Source organism: Oreochromis aureus, linkage group 12 (assembly GCF_013358895.1).
Source record: "Oreochromis aureus strain Israel breed Guangdong linkage group 12, ZZ_aureus, whole genome shotgun sequence".
NCBI lineage: Eukaryota > Metazoa > Chordata > Actinopteri > Cichliformes > Cichlidae > Oreochromis > Oreochromis aureus.
Genome location: NC_052953.1, coordinates 185,012 through 204,262, shown reverse-complemented (window position 1 = coordinate 204,262; position 19,251 = coordinate 185,012). Strand labels below are relative to the sequence as shown.

The window sequence follows — 19,251 nt, the reverse complement described above, 5'->3', positions numbered from 1 at the left end:
TTTGTAGCAGTGTGTACACCTGAGACTGTCACCTGTCTGTCTGTCCTGCACTCTCTCTCTGTTTCTTTCTCTCTGATTGTGGAATAAAAGTATGAACATGTATTTATAAGTTACACTTGTGTTTGAATCCTGCAGCTTATCACACATTTGATTTCCATGTGTGACAACTGCAAGTGTCCAGAGTGAGGACAGACTGAGGGACCCACTGCTGCACATCATCTGTGAGGCTTTGCACCCTGATGATCCACCAGGACAAACTCAGCAGTGTGTGAGGAAGAGGAGGAGGAAGAGCCAGCAGCAGCTGACAGATGGAGAGAATAGACAGACTGTTCCCTGTTTGTGAAGGACTGCTAGGAAAGTTTAACATAACTAATTGTCTGTCCTGAATCAGTCTTATTAGGTAATGTTCAAATAATGTTATCATCCCAGTGTTTTCAGTGTGGGAGAAAGTACTCAGGGCCTTCAAGTTACACACTATGAAAGGCAGCAACAAGTTTAATATTCAGAAACCTAAAGTATGTATCAGCAGCAGAATGGAGCTAAAAATACATGTTTGTTTCAGTTCTATGAAGCTTTGAGTATTTTGGATTAGTAGCACTGCTGTGTTTGTTGCATCATATTGCTGTAATTGTTTATATGCTTTATATATTCTGAGGTAAGTTGATCTATAGTGTTACATCATATTCTATAAGGATGTTATGTGTTTGTAGACTTTCTGCCCAGTTTGACCCATTTAGCAGAAGTCAGCCTGTTTAAGGCTCTGATATCTATTCTGTATGACTTAAAGCAGTTATGACATGGTCTGATTTTCTCACCCAATAAAGGAATATTTCATATATCAGTCTGATCTTCATTCTATCAGAAACAGTTATCACAGCTCGTACATTTTCTTTTTACACATGTATGTAAGCATTGAGCCAAATTTAGTAATGCCAACATATTAAACGGACAATATTTGTCTCTTATATATAATACATCTGTATATACACTGTCAAAGATACTTGAGTGTCTTTGAGTGAAGATTTAAGGTGATAGGAAATATAAATAACTGCTACTTGAATCTTTACTGAAGCTCAGTATTAGACACAGAGTTCACTCACATGTGCTGTACCAGTGTACCTGCACATGTGATGTGACAATAGAAGTGATTTGATTTGATTTGAGAGTTCAAACTCACTGCTGTAATAACTTATGATTAATATAATAACTATAATATTGGCCATATCATATTTACACTGACTTTAGTCTCATGAACAACATTGGCTAATTGTTATTTACTAGCTAATCTAAAATGACTGTTCAGTACAGAACTGAAGGCCAACAATCATGTTTTACAGTCCTGTGGTCTCAGCCTCAGATACTTATTAAATCACACAAAGCTCGTGTAGAAACAAACACACGAACAAAATATGTTCTCCTTCATTTCTGTCAAACAAAGCTGTATGAAACGTTTCCAGCGGTTGGTGTTATGGTTGCTAGGCAACCTGGGCAGCGCAACGGAGGCTAGACCGTCCCATTTCACAAGCCTCGCACTTCCGGCCTTAGCGGTCTTTGAGTACGCGGCCCTTGAGGATCGTTGAGGCTGCATACTTTAAGGCTGCAGACCCTGAATTGGGATACAGCCACAGCTAACACCAACGCTCGGCGCAGCAACCACAACATCACAAAATGGCGCTCTCTCACCCGGAAACACCAGTCGCAGAGAGAGCGTCACCTGTAACCATGGCAACATGACAACAGAACATGACTGCCAATAACAAAACCTCGAACAGCCCTGGCCCGCTACAATATTTTATTTACGATGCTGCGGTTCTCACAATAATCAGTGATTCCTTAAAATTTCGTATTTAACTGAAAGTTCACTCAGACTGTCTGACTGATAGAGGCAGGTCATCATGCTTTCTAACACTGACTTTAATGCTGAACTTTTTAAAAATTAATTTGATTACTAAAACTAATTACAGCCGACAACTCTCGAATTGATTGTTTTTAATTCTGATTCTGATTTAACTATTATTGTAGCTCTTATTCTGAAATCTCAGCATACGTTACGTTGACGGTCTTGTCTTATTGTGAAAGTTCAGACCGGATGTGTTTACGTGGAAGTTTCAGCTTGACGCGGAGCTGTTAGCGCAGCTGGTCGACATGTCGCAGAAAACCGGGAATAAACGGGAATAATCGGACTAACGATCGGCTGGGGTCGCTCGGTTTAGGCGCGAAAATGGAGACGTTCGGCAGGTTCACGAGCATGCTGCTGCACGCGCTGGAGACGGTGAGTTGGCAGTTAGTTAGCTGCTTTTAGCTCCGTGAAAAGTTGGACAAAGTTAGTCACTTGGATGAGCTGTTTGTCACCTGGCTGACCCCGGCCAATCTGCTGTCACCGAAACATAAACACAGAAGCTAACAGGTGCTAACGTTAGCTCCAGAGTACTCGAGGTGTTTACCTGCTGGAGATTTGTGTCAGGGCTCAGGAACTCGCACAGGTAGAGACAGGACAGACAGGTATGTGTGCCAGTTGTTACTGCACTTCACTGTCATCTAATGAGTATACCAATAAAGCTTTTTGGAATTAATTAAAACCAGCTTTATAAATAAACCTAGTGAACCGATCGAGACAGGTGAACAGGTCAGAATATTAAGTTCTGCAGCTGCTGGAACCAAAACAGAACCACAGAAGCTGCTGTGTTCAGAGCTGTGACGTCAGCCGCCCTGGGAGGGGCTGACAGGAGCTCACTTGTAATTGGCTGCTTCAACCCACAGGTTCTGATCTATATCGGAACCAGGCCGTTTGAAGGCAAAGCGACGACGAGTGAGTACAGAGAACATGAAGGCATCGATCAGCTTTATGGATCTGTAATCAGCTGGTTTAGGTCAGGGCTGATGAAGGACTCTGATTGGTTCCCTGGCTTGATGCATGCTTAATGATCCACGTAAAGAAATCCCCCCCCCCAAAAAATTTGTGTTCATTTGGACATAGCGTTTCAGTGGGAGAAACGTTTTGTCATCATCCGGGTGACTTCTTCAGTCTCAGCTGACATGTGTTTGCTCTTGGAACTGTGTCTTCATTCCACATGTTTCACATACAAGCGTCAGTGATCCAGGCAGAGACATGGGTGTGCCATGAGTTCCCCAGTTTCACCCAGTGTGTCCAACTTGTACATGGAAGAAGTGGAAAACAGGGCTTTGCTGTCCTACCCTGGAACACCACCAAGGTATTAGTTAGCCTTCTTGGACTGTGAGTTCTCCATCCGTAATGGGGGACAACAGCTGAGACACACTTTTTGTGAACACCACGTCTTTGTGGCTTTTAAACCCCAAAACACACTTCGCCAAAAACTGGTCCACCCCAAGGATCGGTCCCCGACACAGAGTAACATAGTGTACGCTGTTAAGTGCCAGGAGGATTGGCAGGATTTATACATCAGGGAAACCAAACAGCCTCTGGCTACAACACAGGAGACCCACCTCGTCAGGCCAGGACTCTGCAGTCTGTTTACACCTGCAGGCCAGTGGACACTCTTTCAATGATGAGGATGTACACATCCTGGACAGGGAGGAATGCTGGTTAGAGCGCGGAGTCAAGGAGGCCATTTATGTGAAAAGGGAAAGACCAAACAATCAAATGGGGTGGGGGGGAGTCACGTGGGACCGCCGAGGAAGATGGCCGCACACTAGAGGCGCTCCTAAAGCCTGTTGATTAATGTTCTGAATTTGGAAACATACACTTCAGCTGTAGTCATAAAGTGGACGCCCGCTGCCGACTTTGAAGTTTTTCAAGAACTACCGCCTTTGAAAAATGGCAGGTAATAACAAAGCAAACTTTTTCAAGGGAGCTACCACGAGGAAGAAGCAAGCTAGCATTAGCCTTGTTCCGGAGCCGCCCGAAAACACACCTGCATCTGATGCCGCCTCTTCAGCAGCAGCGGAGGAAGGTACGGGGAGTGAGAGCAAAAAGGACATTTTTGAGGAAATTAAGAAAATGAATGCTACTCTTCAGGTCGTAGCAAAAGATGTCACCACTATTAAAGAAGTGACTAAAGAACTAAAAGATTCAGTGGAAGATATAAAAGTGAGGTTAGGAGAGGCGGAACAACGTATATCAGACATGGAAGATGCCAGCGTGCTTACCGAGTCAAAAGTGGACAAATTTGAGAAAAGGTTGGAGGTGTTGTGGTCACGAGTGGAGGACCTTGAAAACCGTAGTAGGAGAAACAACGTACGGATTATTGGACTTAAAGAAGGCGTGGAGGAACCCGGGAAAGTGGACAAATATGTGACGGAGATTCTGGCCAAAGCACTTGAGCTTTCTGGAAGTGACTTTGAAATTGAACGTGCACATCGTTCCCCGGTACCAATTAGAGATGGCACGATACCACTTTTTTATGTCCGATACCGATACCGATATCATAAATTTGGATATCTGCCAATACCGATATGAATCCGATATAGTGTGTTTTTTAATCAATAAAACTGTTTTTTTAATATCTTGCTGCATTTTGTATAAGTTCATACTCAAGTTTAAATAAACAACAACACTAAAGCTATTCTGTTATACCTGTATGTAAAAAATACACTGCACCCAAAATATTTCATAGTTCAGCAACACTGATCAATCTAATAAACTTAAACCTGCTCCGTCCTCCCTATTCTGGTATTTTAAAGAGTACTTAGCAGAAATATTAAGCAACCTAACTAATAGGGTTGCAAACTCCCAGCAAAAAAAAATAGGGAACCACCCCCCACCCTCCACCTCATGATGCTTAATCGACGTAATCAACTTTAATTTGATGCAGGGTGAAAAAAAATGCACAGAAATAAATTATTTTTCAAGAATAATTAAATAGATTCGACATCTTTCTTCAACAGAATTGCAGACTGCACAGATGGTACCTTCCCAAAGGAAAAAGTACTATAGCTTACTAGGGTATATTAGACTTCACAGTTACTATATACAGTAATGGACTTCTATACATTTTACATCAGATTAAAACTTTGGGTGTAAGATTCAGATAATTATTTATTAAAAGCTAGACATTTTAAACGAGAATAAGAAGGAAAAGTATGTCTTTGTGCCCCCTTTTCCCTGTTCATGCCCTATCAGCCCCCCTGGCTAAACTTTGCTAGATCCGCCCCTGCACAGTTACCAGCGTCAGCTACGTAGAAAAGGATCCTGGTGTAGAAAGTAATATTAAATACATTCTAACAACAGCTTATCAAGCTTAAACGTGCTGCTGTTGTTCCGCCGCTGGTTTCCTCTTTCTGGTGCAAAGTGGGCCAAATACAAAGAAGAGAGACGGACTCGCGACAGAAAAGCCGATCAGCTGATCATTAAGCAGTTTTGAAGTAGCAGCAGGAAGGAGAGGGAGAGGCAGTCGCTCTATATATCGGTTGTTAAGCTTAACGCGGGAACGCTTTACAAACATTCAGAGATGAACTTACACACTTGCTTTACTTCTCTCTGGGATAACTTTCTTGGAGATGAAATGCTGGATTGGTAGCGAGGCTACAAATACACACAGCCGCTCTATCACGTGATGCATACTGCGCCGACGTGCTATGGTTATGAGCCGAGTTACGCCGTGTCGCAAGTTTTGTGAGGTGTTTTTTTTTTTTTATATTTACTGGATCGGATTACATTTTTTTTTATTTCTGGCCGATATCCGATCCAGTAATTTAGGTCAGTATCGGACCGATACGTAATATCGGATCGGTCCATCTCTAGTACCAATGCCGGAATCTAACGAGCCCCCCAGGGCTGCTTTCTACGTTCATCTGCTAGGGAGAAAGTACATGTGAGTGAAGTTGGCCCCCCCACCTTCTTCAAATCCAACAAAAGTGGTATCAAACGTTTGTGCTGGTTTGTGCTGCAAAAATTTTCGTTTGTGCTACTATCATTTTAAAGATATTAATAAAAATTTCTACAGGTCATCAAAGGTCAACCAGCCCCCCCATATTAATGGAATCAAACAAAATTGGTGTCAATCAGTTGTGCTATGTTTGTGCTGGTTTGTGCTGCTAAAATTGTCATTTGTGCTGCTTCTGTTTTAAAGATATTAATGAAAAGTTAAAGGTCAAAAGGTCAACCAGCCCCCCCACATTACCCAAATCAAACAAAATTGATGTCAAATGTTTGTGCTGGTTTGTGCTGCTATCATTTTAAAAATTTTAATAAAATAACGTCTTGATGCGTGCTTAATCATCCAGGTAAGTAAATCCCAAAAGGTTGATTCTGTTCATCTGGACATTTTCAGTTGGAGAAACGTTTCGTCACTCATCCAGGTGACTTCTTCAGTCTCAGCTGACTGCAGGTTTCCCAGATCTTATAAACACATGTGAGTGAAGTTGGCCCCCCTACCTTCTTCAAATCGAACAAAATTGATGTCAAACATTAGTCCTGCAAATTATTTTGTTTGTGCAGGTTATGTTTCCCTAATTTTATAAACAGTACATGTACAGTGAGAGAGAGATGTTACATCTGTCTTCACTTGCATCCCAGTCATAGAAGCGTTGGAGGTAGTTCATAAGAGATTACAGGATCACCCCAACCTCAGCAACAGGACCGCTCTCAGCACTGATCAGTTGTGTTTGCTTTTGGAACTGTGTCTTAATTCCACCTATTCTGCATAAGGGTCAGTACTACAGGCAGAAACCTAGGTGTGCCATGGGTTCCCACAGGCCCCTGGTCAAAGTGACCAAACCAGTTCGTAAGCAGGTACAGGTGTGGCCAGAAGGGTTCCTCAGAGGCACTGCAAGACTGCTTTTCCACCACAGGCTGCCACACACGACAACACCACAGACTTTCAGGAATACACAGAAACTGTCATTGCCTACATCCCAAAATGCATCGATGATGTCACAGAGACCAGGTGTCACGGGTTGCTAGGAGGATCCACTCGCAGGACTCCTGAGTAGCGTTTAAACAGAGACGGTTTATTTACAGATCTTCACCAAGTGTATGTACAGACAGTGCGGGGTTAGTGCTATATACAAGACGTGAGGGGGAGGGGTCCAGGGCTCCAGGGAAAACGGGGAAATCACACACGCGCTCAGTTCAACCTCTCTCTTCTCCGCTAGCGACCAGTCACTCCTTCCACACTCCACATGGGGAAACACGGGGACGCGTCCGGGGAATCTAGGAACAAAGAAACACTCGTTAAGTCTCTGAGTCGGAGGCACAGGAAACTTGAGCTAGACGTGTACTGACTAGAGCCTTCACAACAATCCAGCGTTGAACAGCTGATCTCCTCCTTCTAATATACCAGCTGGTCTGATGAGGCCCAGGTGTTCCCAATCCAGGAAGGCGTGGACCGAGGGCGTGAAGCCGCCATGAGTTCAGGGGAGTGAAGGAGAGAGGGGTGGAGAGACAGGGAAAAAGAGAAGAGAAGGAGGGCTGGGAGTGGAGAGATTCTGATCAGCACCTTGCCAATCCTGCAGGTCGTGACACCAGGACTATCACTGTCCGGGCCAATCAGAAACCATGGCTCACAGGTCAGGTTTAAATGCTCCTAAGATTGAAAAATGCAAGCCTTCAGAGCCGGGAATTAGGTGAGCCTAAGAACAGCAAGGGCAAACCTGTCACGTGGCATCAGCTACAGCAAAGCTTCAGCGACAGCAGAGATACTTGGAGGCAGTGGCAAGGAATACAAACCATCACAGACTACAAGCCCACTCTGCAGACCGTGGGGAACAAATCCCCAGACAGTGTGTGGAGATCCCTTGCCAAAATCAGTACACGCAAAGCTCCAGGTCCTGATAACATCCTTGGACGAGCACTGACGGACTATGCTGTGGAACTCACAAATGTCTTCACAGACATCTTTAACACATCACTAGGGTCAGGCCGCCGTTCCCACATGCCTCAAAGCCTCCACCATCATTACTGTGCCCAAGAAGTCATCTACCTCCTGCTTTAAGGACTACCGTCCTGTCAAACTCACCTCCATCATTATGAAGTGCTTTGAACAGTTAGTCATGCGTCAAATCAAATTATTGCTTTCCCCCAACCTGGATCCATTTGAGTTTGCATACCGGTCAAAACGCTCAACCGATGATGGAATTTCAACTGCCCCTTACTCAGCCCTCACACATCTGAACACTAGAGACTCATATGTCAGAGTGCTGTTCATAGACTTCAGTTCAGCATCATCAATCCCCAGCAACTCATTCACAAACTGGATCTGCTGGGGATCAGCACCTTGCTGTATAACTGGCTGCCAGATTTCTTGACAGGAAGACAGCAGATGGTACGCTCGACAGCAACACCTCCAGCCCAAGAACACTGAATACGGGGGCTCCCCAAGGATGTGTGTTGAGCCCCCTTCTCTTCACTCTGCTGACCCACGATGAGATCTACTACAGGGGTGAAGTTAACCATCTGGCAGAGTGGTACAGCAACAACAACCTGTCCCTGAATGTGGAGAAGACCAACAGTGACTCTACTTCCTCTGCAAACTGAGAAGCAAAAGAGATTCAACCCCCATTATGAGCACCTTCTACAGAGGCACAGTTGAGAGTATCCTCACCAGCTGCATCACTGTGTGGTATGACTCCTGCACTGGGTTCTGCAGGAAAAAATGACAACAGGTAGTGAGAGCAGCTGCACCTGCCTCATCTGGAAGGTCCTCTCCATTACAGGTGACTCCACTCATCCCTTCAGCAGTGTCTTCAGTTTGCTGCCATCAGGAAGGATACTGAAGAGCCTCCGGGCCAGAACACACAGACTGAGAGACAGCTTCGTCCATCGGGCTGTCAGGATGCTGACCGTCTCTGAATCGAGAAGGGGGGCCCAAGGGTACATCTTTCGCCATCCTACAATGCTGTGATTGTAGCCATTCCCCACTTTCTGTGAATGGTACTCATGGCCATTGATCAGTAGGCTTTGATTAGTTGTCATTGATCAATGGTCATAAGAATTTGCATACTAACAATCATGGAACTAACCCCCCAGCACATTGTTCATTCAGTGGTGCTAGTTTCCTTCACTATGCAAATGTACTGTTTATAAGATCTGGGAAACCTGCAGTCAGCTGAGACTGAAGAAGTCACCTGGATGAGTGACGAAACGTTTCTCCAACTGAAAATGTCCAGATGAACAGAATCAACCTTTTGGGATTTACTTACCTGGATGATTAAGCACGCATCAAGACGTTATTTTATTAAAATTTTTAAAATGATAGCAGCACAAACGAAAATTTTTGCAGCACAAACCAGCACAAAAGTAGCACAAACGTTTAACATCAATTTTGTTTGATTTGGGTAATGTGGGGGGGCTGGTTGACCTTTTGACCTTTACCTTTTCATTGATATCTTTAAAACAGAAGCAGCACAAATGACAATTTTTGCAGCACAAACCAGCACAAACATAGCACAACTGATTGACACCAATTTTGTTTGATTCCATTAATATTGGGGGGCTGGTTGACCTCTGATGACCTGTAGAAATTTTTATTAATATATTTAAAATGATAGTAGCACAAACAAAAATTTTTGCAGCACAAACCAGCACAAATGTTTGATACCACTTTTGTTGGATTTGAAGAAGGTGGGGGGGCCAACTTCACTCACATAGAAAGTACTACGGGTGGCCAGAGAGAAGCGGGGAATCGACTGGCAGGGCGCCAAGCTTTCCTTCTTTGAAGATGTTACAAGAGAGCTGGTGGAGAAGAGGAAGGCATTCAACCCGGTGAAGAAGTGTCTCCGAGAGCCACAAGTGAAGCATAGGCTGGTGTATCCTGCAACACTTATTTTTACGTGGAACGGACAAAAGAAAACATTCAAAGACGGAAAGGAGGCCGAGAAATTTCTGCAGGAGTCGACTTAGAGGAGTGCGGGACATAATGTAATAGATCGGAGAAGTGTATGTGAATTTAAAAATAGGGTAACAAATAAACAATGGGTAGAACGGGGCTGCGGCGGCTGTGCTGCTGTCGGACAGTTAACGTGTCTCACGGACCGAGCAAAGTTTAGTGACTCAAGCTAAAGTTAGTTAGGTTTGGGTAGGAGGGAAGGGAGGGGTCGCTTAGCAACGTTGTTCTGGGTTGTTATGCAAAGAAGGGTGTTCGTTTTGTTCAGGTTTGGGTTTTTTTTTTAAGACAGCTAGTTTGATGGGACCAGATGGGTTTTGTAATATTGAGTGCCTATGTATATATTTGTGTTGTGTTGTAAAGCGCACAGGGAGTGTCCTTACCCCATTTTTATTAGAAAGAGATGAACAGGTATACTACAATAATATCGTGGAACATAAAAGGATGTGGGGACCCAATTAAAAGGAGGAAGGTTCTGACATACTTAAAATCTAAAAACACAGGTGTAGCGTTTATACAGGAATCCCACACTGCTGGTGAAGAAGAGGCAAAAAAGTTTAAAAGAGACTGGGTGGGCTCCGTTTTTCATAGTTCATACTCAAGTAAACAAAATGGTGTTTTGATCCTTATTAATAAAAAATTAAGCTTCATGTTGCTGAAAAAATATAATGATAAAGAAGGGCGCATTATATGTTTGGAAGCCTTAATCAATGGGGTTCGAACGGTTTTGTGTAATATCTATGCACCTAATAAAGAAGAGCCAGATTTTTTTTCACAGAATTAATAAGATAATAGGTGATCGTGAGGGGCAGGTAATATTGGCTGGAGATTTCAACCAGATGATGGATGGGATAATTGATAAGAGCAAACCCAGGGGTAGGTCTACACCCAGGGACAGAGAGGCTATTCAATTACTGACGGAGGATCTTTGCCTAGTAGACATTTGGAGGTTAGTTAATCCTAGTTCAAGGGAATATACATTTTACTCAAATTGTCATAAAACATATTCAAGGATAGATTTCGCCTTAATATCAAAGTCTTTGGTCGATTCAGTTGTAGACTGTGAGATTGGTGGCATTGCCATTAGTGATCGTGCCACGGTAGAGTTGCAAATTGATTTAAACACAGATAGAACAAAGAGGGGTCGCTGGAGGCTTAACACGATGTTGTTGCAAAACAAAAGTTTTAGTGAGGAGTTAACAAAGGATCTTAAAATTTTCTTCGAAATCAATATGGGTTCCACAGATAAAGTAGCCACAGTTTGGGAAGCGTCTAAAGCATATATATATATATATATATATATATATATATATATATATATATATATATATATATATATATACATACATATCAGAGGAAAGATAATTGCGTATGGGACAAAAGTTAAGAAAAGTGACCTACAATGGGAAAAAACTTTAGATGAAGAAATACGAGAATTGGGGAAGGATTTAGCGAGACAATACTCAAATCATAAATACCAGACTATCTGTAAATTGAAATACCAGCTGAATGACATTTATAACAAAAAGGCAGAATATGCCTTATTTAGGCTTAAAACAAAATTTTATGAAGGTGGTGAAAAGAATGGTAGACTATTAGCAAGGCAACTGAAGCAGCAAGATAATTTAAATAATATATCTATTATTAAGAAAGACAGCCAAGTGGTAACCTCATCAAAAGAAATAAATTCAATTTTCAAATCATTTTATCAAGATTTGTATACTTCTGCTGGTGCACTTAATGAGGAGGTGAAGAAATTTTTTTCAGGTCTACAATTACCTGCTCTTTCTGATGAACAGAAAACAAGACTGGATGCGCCTATAACTGAAGAAGAGGTCAGAGCTGCGATCTCAACAATGAAAAATGGGAAGTTGCCAGGCTTGGATGGCTTCCCGATTGAGTATTATAAGAAATATATTGATATTTTAGCTCCAGTCTTGCATAAAGTTTATCTTGAGGCACTAGAAATAGGCTCCTTACCGAGTACATTTAATGATGCACTAATCTCCCTTATTCCTAAAAAGGATAGGGATCTATCGGACCCAGCAAATTACCGGCCAGTAAGCCTTTTAGGCGTCGATTGCAAAATTTTGACAAAGGTTTTGGCCTTCCGCTTAGATCAGATATTACCAGATATCATAAATATTGATCAGGTTGGTTTTATTAAGAATAGGTCTTCAAGTGATAACATTAGAAGACTTCTTCATCTCATGCACAAAGGCAAATCTAGTCTAGCCCCGGTTGCGGCCTTCTCGCTTGATGCTGAGAAGGCTTTTGATCGGGTAGAATGGGGCTTTCTTATGACAACCCTTGCAAGGTTTGGGTTTGGGCCTGGATTTTGTAACTGGGTCAAAATTGTATATTCAAGTCCAAGGGCAGCAGTTTTGACAAATGGATTGGTGTCAGAGTTTTTCCATCTCACTCGCGGGACCCGGCAGGGGTGTTCTTTGTCCCCGCTGCTCTTCACAATATTTCTAGAACCACTGGGCTTGGCTATTCGAGCTAACAGGGATATCAGAGGGGTTCATGCAGGGGGTATGGAGCACAAGTTATTTCTATATGCTGATGACATCTTAGCAGTATTAACGGATCCCATGCAGTCTCTACCAGCGCTACTCACATGCGTTGAGTCATTTTCAAGGTTGTCAGGTTATAAGATAAATTGGTACAAATCGGAAGGCATGCCACTATCAGCATCATGTCATTCTAGATGCATTACTCCATTCAATTTGAAGTATTTACCTTCAGGTATGAAGTATTTAGGAATATTATTAAACCCCAAACTGGAGGATATTATGCTTTCAAATATGGAACCTCTCCTCCTAAAGATAAAAACAAATCTGGATAAATGGGGTAAATTGAATCTTACACTGTGGGGTAAAATTAATGTGATTAAAATGATGGTGGCCCCGCAGTTCAATTATGTTTCCATGATGTTACCTGTAAGACACATATTTAGTCAATTTGAGAAGTTAATTAAAGATTTTTTGTGGAATAACAAGAAGCCAAGAGTGAATATAAAGAAAATGTGGGCCTCTAAAGACATTGGGGGAATGGCCCTCCCAAATGTGAAGTTGTATAATTTAGCATTTGAAATGTCAAGACTGGCCAAGCACTGGACAGGATTGGACTCTGAGCTGAGCTGGATGAAGATCGAACAGGAACTAGTGAGCCCTTTTACACCCTTGGATGTTCTCTCACAGGGCTCGGCTATTAATGGACAAGACTTTCATGATAACCCAGTGCTCGGGTACTCTAAGGCTGTTTGGGTAGAGGTGCACAAGATGTGTGGAGCATCTCATTTAAGACAACCTTATACCTCACTATGGAACAACACTGCTGTACAGATTGGAAAAAAAACGGTGTTCTGGAAGGAATGGCTTGTCAAAGGCATACACAGGATAAGTGATCTTTACTCAGGGGGAGTGTTTATGTCATTCGCTGAAATAATCCAAAAATATGGTTTGATAAGAGAAAATAATTTTTGGAAATATTTACAAATAAGGGATTGTATTACCAAAGGAAAATTTACTCAAAGCACAAATACGGTGGTGGAGTTTTTAGAATTGTCCAGTACAGCACATAGAGCAGCTGTTTTCTACAAACTGTTTAACAATCTAGAAAAAGAGAGATGTGAAAACTTGAGGATTATATGGCAGAGAGATTTGAGTTGTGCAATTTCTAAAGAAGATTGGTGTAGAATTTTGTCATTCTCTGACAAATATATAAGGCCAGGGGTAAATTTACTCAGTACAAATTAATACACAGATGGTACTTCACTCCTTCTAAACTTTATAGAATGGGAATCAGCTGGAAATGTAGCTCAGATCCAGGGACATTTATGCATGCTATTTGGGAATGTGGGAAAGTTTATCCCTTTTGGCAAAAAGTATTGGACAAAATAGGAAGGTGGATTGATTTAATAATACCCTTGTCACCAAGACTGTGCTTATTAGGGGATCGATCTGTGTTACCTGGGGTTTCAAAATATGATATTGTGGTTATAAAGGTGGGGGTGATTGCAGCGGCCCGAGTTATTCTCAGTGTATGGAAGGAACCATCTCCTCCAGAATATAATAGGTGGGAAGAAAATATGCTGAAAATGGTGTCGTATGAAAAATTCTTGGCTAGGATTAATGATGATAGGGAGGGGTTTGACAAATCATGGGGACGTGTTTTTGGCTGACAGTGTTGGAATTTATTTTGTCAGGGCAATTATCTTTTGTTAAACTTTATGCTTGCTGTGTTGTATGTTTGTTTAGGCACCCAGTAACGGAATAACTTAAGAATTTGACTTTATTGTCGTTTTTGTGTGTGTGTGTGTGTACCGGCAGTTAGTAACTATTGAAAATAGACCCAAAATGCAAAGGTGAATTAACCATGGGATTGGAAGCTGTCTTTTTTTGTTTGTTGGTTTGTTTTGTTTTTGTTCTCATTTGGTTAAATGTTAAAAACAAATAAAGACTTCAATTAGAAAAAAAAACAAAGGGAAAGACCATCTCTGAATCGAGGAGGGGGCCTAAGGGTACATCTGTCACCATCTTACAATGCTGTGATTGCAGCCATTCCCCAACAATGAGTGTGACTCATGGACATTCAATTTCAATTCCTATGGGCAAGCACTTTGGCAACAGTGGGAAGGAAAAACTCCCTTTTAACAGGAAGAAACCTCCGACAGAACCAGGCTCAGGGAGGGGCGGGGCCATCTGCTGCGACTGGTTGGGGTGAGAGAAGGAAGACAGGATAAAGACATGCTGTGGAAGAGAGACAGAGGTTAATAACAGATATGATTCAGTGCAGAGAGGTCTATTAACACATAGTGAGTGAAGAAGAAACACCCAGTGCATCATGGGAATAACTACAGCCAGCTTGAAGGCCTGTGGTACATAACCAGTTATTAAAGATAGGTTGATCTGCTTCTGATTTGAGGCTTTCTTTTTCACTCTTTAACAATCATCTTTGTGAAATTAAATGGTGGTTGCTCCTTATGTATGGACATTGCTTGTGGTGTACCCCAAGGGTCAGTTTTGGGTCCAAAATTCTTCAACTTGTACATTAACGACATCTGTAAAGTGTCCAAAGTATTAAAAATGGTTCTCTTTGCTGACGATACAAACATTTTTTGCTCTGGTGATGATCTGCAGAATTTATTGGAGGATATGACTAATGAAATAAGTAAAGTGAAGTTCTGGCTTGATAAAAACAAATTATCATTAAATTTGAATAAATCTAAACTTATGTTATTTGGAAATAGTAGTTTAAATACAAATGCAAAGATTGAAATAAATGGTGTTGATATTGAAAGAGTCAGTGAAAATAAATTTCTGGGGGTAATAATAGATGAAAAACTTAACCAGAGAGCTCACGTAAGATATATTCATTCCAAAGTATCACGTAGCATTGCAATACTAAACAAGGCAAAGCAGGTATTCGACAGAACATCACTTCATATTCTATACTGTTCACTGGTTTCACCATACTTAAGCTATTGTGCAGAGGTCTGGGGCAATAACTATAAAACCACATTACATTCACTTTTTACTCTTCAAAAAAAGCAATTCGAATCATCCACAATGCAGGTTATAGGGAACATACAAACTCACTATTTTTGCAGTCTGAAATATTGAAAATGGATGATCTAGTGAAATTCCAAACAGCACAAATTCTATTCAAAGCAAAAAATAAAGAACTGCCAGCTAATATTCTGAGTATGTTTTTTTTGAAAGAAGGAAGTTATAATTTAAGGGGTTTTGTAACTTCAAAACAGGGAAGGTACGAACTACAAGAAAAGGCTTTTGTGTTTCTGTTCATGGGGTGAAACTATGGAACAGTCTGAATATGGAATTAAAACAATGTCCAAACATAAAACTGTTCAAAAAGAGTTATAAAAATATGATCTTCTCGAACTATAAAGAAAAGGAAAATATTAAAATTAAGTGAATGTCTCTATTTAAAAAAAAAAAAAAAAATTCATAATGTAATATTATAGTATGAAGTATATCAGAAATCTGTTCACTATTTCTATTACAAATTATATCAGTAAGGAAGCTGACTAAATATTAACTGATAATTTATGGCAACGGGGTGGGATTAAATAAGTGTTTACTTCTTCCCACTCCCTTTCAACATGTAAATTAATCAGAATGGGGGGTTTTTTTTTTGTATGTATTTTGTATAGTATTTTTTTTCCTCTCTCTCTTATTTCCTTTTCTAAATGTACCTGTATATTGTTCACATGTTGAAATAAAAAATTACCAAATTACCAAATTACCAATATCTTTGATCAGTGGTTGTTGATCAATCATCAAAACAATTCGTATGTTATTGATGATGAGACATTTCTACATCCAGATGAACAGAAGCTGCTTTTTCGGACTTCCTGTCTGTTGAGTATTCTTTAAAAACTCATTTTGACTCTGCCTCTCATCTCACCTGTCTGTCAGAGGGAGCCCACAGTGGAGCTGTTTGACTCGTTCATCGATCACTGGAAGTCAATCACCAATTATTATATTGATACGACAGGTGAGACTCTTTAACCTGCAGCTAGTTGTTACCACAGCCACACAACCAGCCAATTGAATTCCTCTGCTGTGTGTGTGTGTGTGTGTGTGTGTGTGTGTGTGTGTGTGTGTGTGTGTGTGTGTAGATGACAGCCGTCCTATCAGACAGACGGACATCCCCTGGCATCTCAGACAGATGTTGGACATCCTGGTGTACGAGGAGAAGCAGCAGGTGCGTCAGTGTGACTCAGAGCTGTATTGATCAGCATATCCATCAGAGTATTGAATGTCCTGTCTGCTGTATTGATCAGGCCGTGGAGGACACAGGAGCCTGTATGGAGTACTTGCTGCAGCACAAGCTGTTGGAGACTCTGTGCACACTGGGGAAGGCTCAGGTAACGGTGCTGCAGCGCCCCCCTCAGGGCTACGCACTCTCACTGATACAGTGAAAGCTGAAAGCTAGGATGATGATGATGATCCTGCTCTTCAGTCATAAATGTTCAGGTTGATGAGGTCACTTCCTGTCTGAAAGGCTAGAGTGCCCATCTTAGAGGAACAGGTTGCTGTTAACTTCCTGTTTTGGTACCTGGCACTGAGACTGAGCTGCGTGGTCAGGTTTTATGGCGTGTAGCGTTAGGAGCTCACAGCTCTGATTGGTGGATCCTTCCTGGGTAACTCACAGACTGTATATGAAAGATGGAAGCAGACACTGTGGCATCGGCTGGTGAAGTCCTGATTTAGAGCTCATAAATCAGGTTTTACAGCTAGAATAGTCTGCTTTACAAAGACTGCAGATTTAGTCCGAAGCAGCCATTGTTTGTTTACAGTCTGTAGGAACACCTGTCTCTAGGTGAGGGTCTCTGTGCTGAATCCAGTTTTAGCTTCAGAGCAGAAAGGCGGTGAACTGTGAGCTAACACTGTAAAGCTTCTGTCCTCTCTCAGTATCCTCCAGGGATGTCCCAGCAGGTCCTCCTTTTCTTCTCCAAGCTCCTGTCTCAGGTGCAGAAGCCTCTGCTGCAGCTGGTGAACGTCTACAGACCTGTGCAGGTAAACCAGGTGGAACACCTACAGCACACTGCAGAGGCTCATCTGTACCTGTTTAAGTCAGTCCTCACACGGCTTACAGCGACACGCACACAGCAGGAAGTTTAGGTTACAGACAGTATAGTGAGGTCGTCAGAGCATAGGCAGGTGAGACGCTCCACCTGAGCACAGCACAGAGGAAACAAAGCAGCGTTTTATCTCTCAGCCACCTGGGGGACAGCCCGCAGGGGACGGACCTGAAGCCTGGACACCTGAGGACACCTAAGGACGCTGATGCTGCTGAGCTCAAGCTGCTTATTTTTATTTAAATCTTCCCAATAAAGCTAACCCTTCTTCACTTTCTGTCTACCACTGCCTGTGCTGATGATGTCACTTTGTGCTCCGCCCCGTAGAAGCTGATTTGCCTCTGTGCGCTTCCTGGTTCCCAGACTGAAAAGGAGGAAGCTCAGTTCCTATTGGTCGTCTGCTCCAGAGTGAAGCAGGATCCGCACACGCTCAGATACGTCTTGCAGGTAACCTCAGAAGGTCTTAGGTCCACTTCATGTCACGTGATGTGAGCTCATTATCACATGACTGTTATCTTTGTTTTCAGCTTCCAGACCAACCAGTAGGCAGTACACTGAGCTCTGACCAATCAGAGAGCAGCATGCAGGCATCCAGTGGGGGGACAGATCCTCCGCTGCCCTGCGGCCCCATCCAATCAGAGAGCAGTCTGCTGAGGGCCCTGCTGCGTCTCACTAAGAGCCAGGTCAGTAACGCGAACGTCTTGCGGTGCATTCAGGTGCCGTCTGAATAACTGGAAAATGAAAGATGGCAGAAAGTTTTGACAAACAGAGACGTCAGCACGCAGCACTGTGAGCTCTGACCAATCGCAGTCGGCGGCAGCGACACTGTGTGCTGCACTAACGACGGAGCGCTCTGATGTCATCACTGTCCCCTCACAGAGCAGCTCGGTGTGTCTGAGGGCCCACGAGAGCCTCCTGCTGCTCTGCGGGCTGCAGGCTGGGTCCTCAGGGGAGTTGCTGAGCACTCACACCCAGCTGGGAGAGCTGCTGGCTGGGAGGCTGCAGGACCTCTACTCCCTGCTGCCTATGGAGGACGCTGCAGAGCTGCAGAACTGGCCTCACACGCCCTGGAGGTAAGAACACACGCACACACACACACACACACAGTAGTGCACGATGCAGTACTGCAGACTGGTGTACTGCAGCATTTCCTCTTTCCCTCAGCACTCAGTTCTCTCGCCACAGTGCTGACCCCAGTTCACAGTCTGTGGGTCACATGATCAATTTCTTCTGCTGGCTGGACTTCCTGGATCACCTGATGAGAGAGGCGCCACAGGTAATACTATCTTGACAGGTACACAGCTACTAGTAATGCTAATAAAGCTCAGGGATGCCAGTGCATTGTGGGTAGTTGCTACCATGCTGTCCACGCAAAATGTAAACAAAGAAACTAACAGGTGATGCGGAGGAAGACGTGCCTGAATGAGCTCCTGCACAGGTGCGCACATCCAACAGTTTCAAGCTCACACTCAGGTGTGCGCAACTCCGACACGCTCTTCAGTTTTTCCTGCGTGCCGCTAAACAGAGCGAGGAATTTCTCCTGCAGCGTCCAGGGTGCGAACGACTCGCCATGCTGCTCACACTCGTCACCTGAGCGATCTTTGGACCATCTCAGGTCCTCCAGGTGTGACGCTCTCCTGGCAGGGACCGTGGGCTCGCTGTGGGCTGACTGTGGGCTCGCTGTGGGCTGACTGTGTGCTGACTGTGGGCTCGCTGTGGGCTCGCTGTGGGCTGACTGTGAGCTGACTGTGAGCTGACTGTGGGCTGACTGTGGGCTGACTGTGGGCTGACTGTGGGCTTGCTTTGGGCTGAGTGTGGGCTGAGTGTGGGCTGGCTGTG

The 19,251-nt window shown here is 43.1% G+C and overlaps 1 protein-coding gene and 1 long non-coding RNA gene across 3 annotated transcripts in view; one reads left to right on the top strand and one right to left on the bottom strand.

Moving 5' to 3' along the window:
* The first annotated feature begins 2,080 nt into the window (after window positions 1-2,080).
* Window positions 2,081-19,251, top strand: part of fhip2b (FHF complex subunit HOOK interacting protein 2B) — a 30,207-nt gene continuing 13,036 nt past the window's right edge. The window contains exons 1-9 of one of the 2 annotated variants that reach the window (XM_031734959.2): window positions 2,081-2,272; window positions 16,247-16,325; window positions 16,450-16,535; window positions 16,615-16,698; window positions 17,246-17,350; window positions 17,740-17,859; window positions 17,940-18,095; window positions 18,292-18,485; window positions 18,577-18,688. In XM_031734959.2, the coding sequence (XP_031590819.1) occupies window positions 2,222-2,272; window positions 16,247-16,325; window positions 16,450-16,535; window positions 16,615-16,698; window positions 17,246-17,350; window positions 17,740-17,859; window positions 17,940-18,095; window positions 18,292-18,485; window positions 18,577-18,688 (987 nt within the window). In that variant the 5' untranslated portion in view covers window positions 2,081-2,221. The other variant, XM_039621110.1, reaches the window with a different exon arrangement.
* LOC120443129 lies at window positions 6,910-9,034 on the bottom strand. The gene is made up of 2 exons (XR_005615163.1): window positions 7,205-9,034; window positions 6,910-7,132 (listed from the first exon to the last, which is right to left on the bottom strand). It is a non-coding gene; the product is annotated as an uncharacterized LOC120443129 (long non-coding RNA).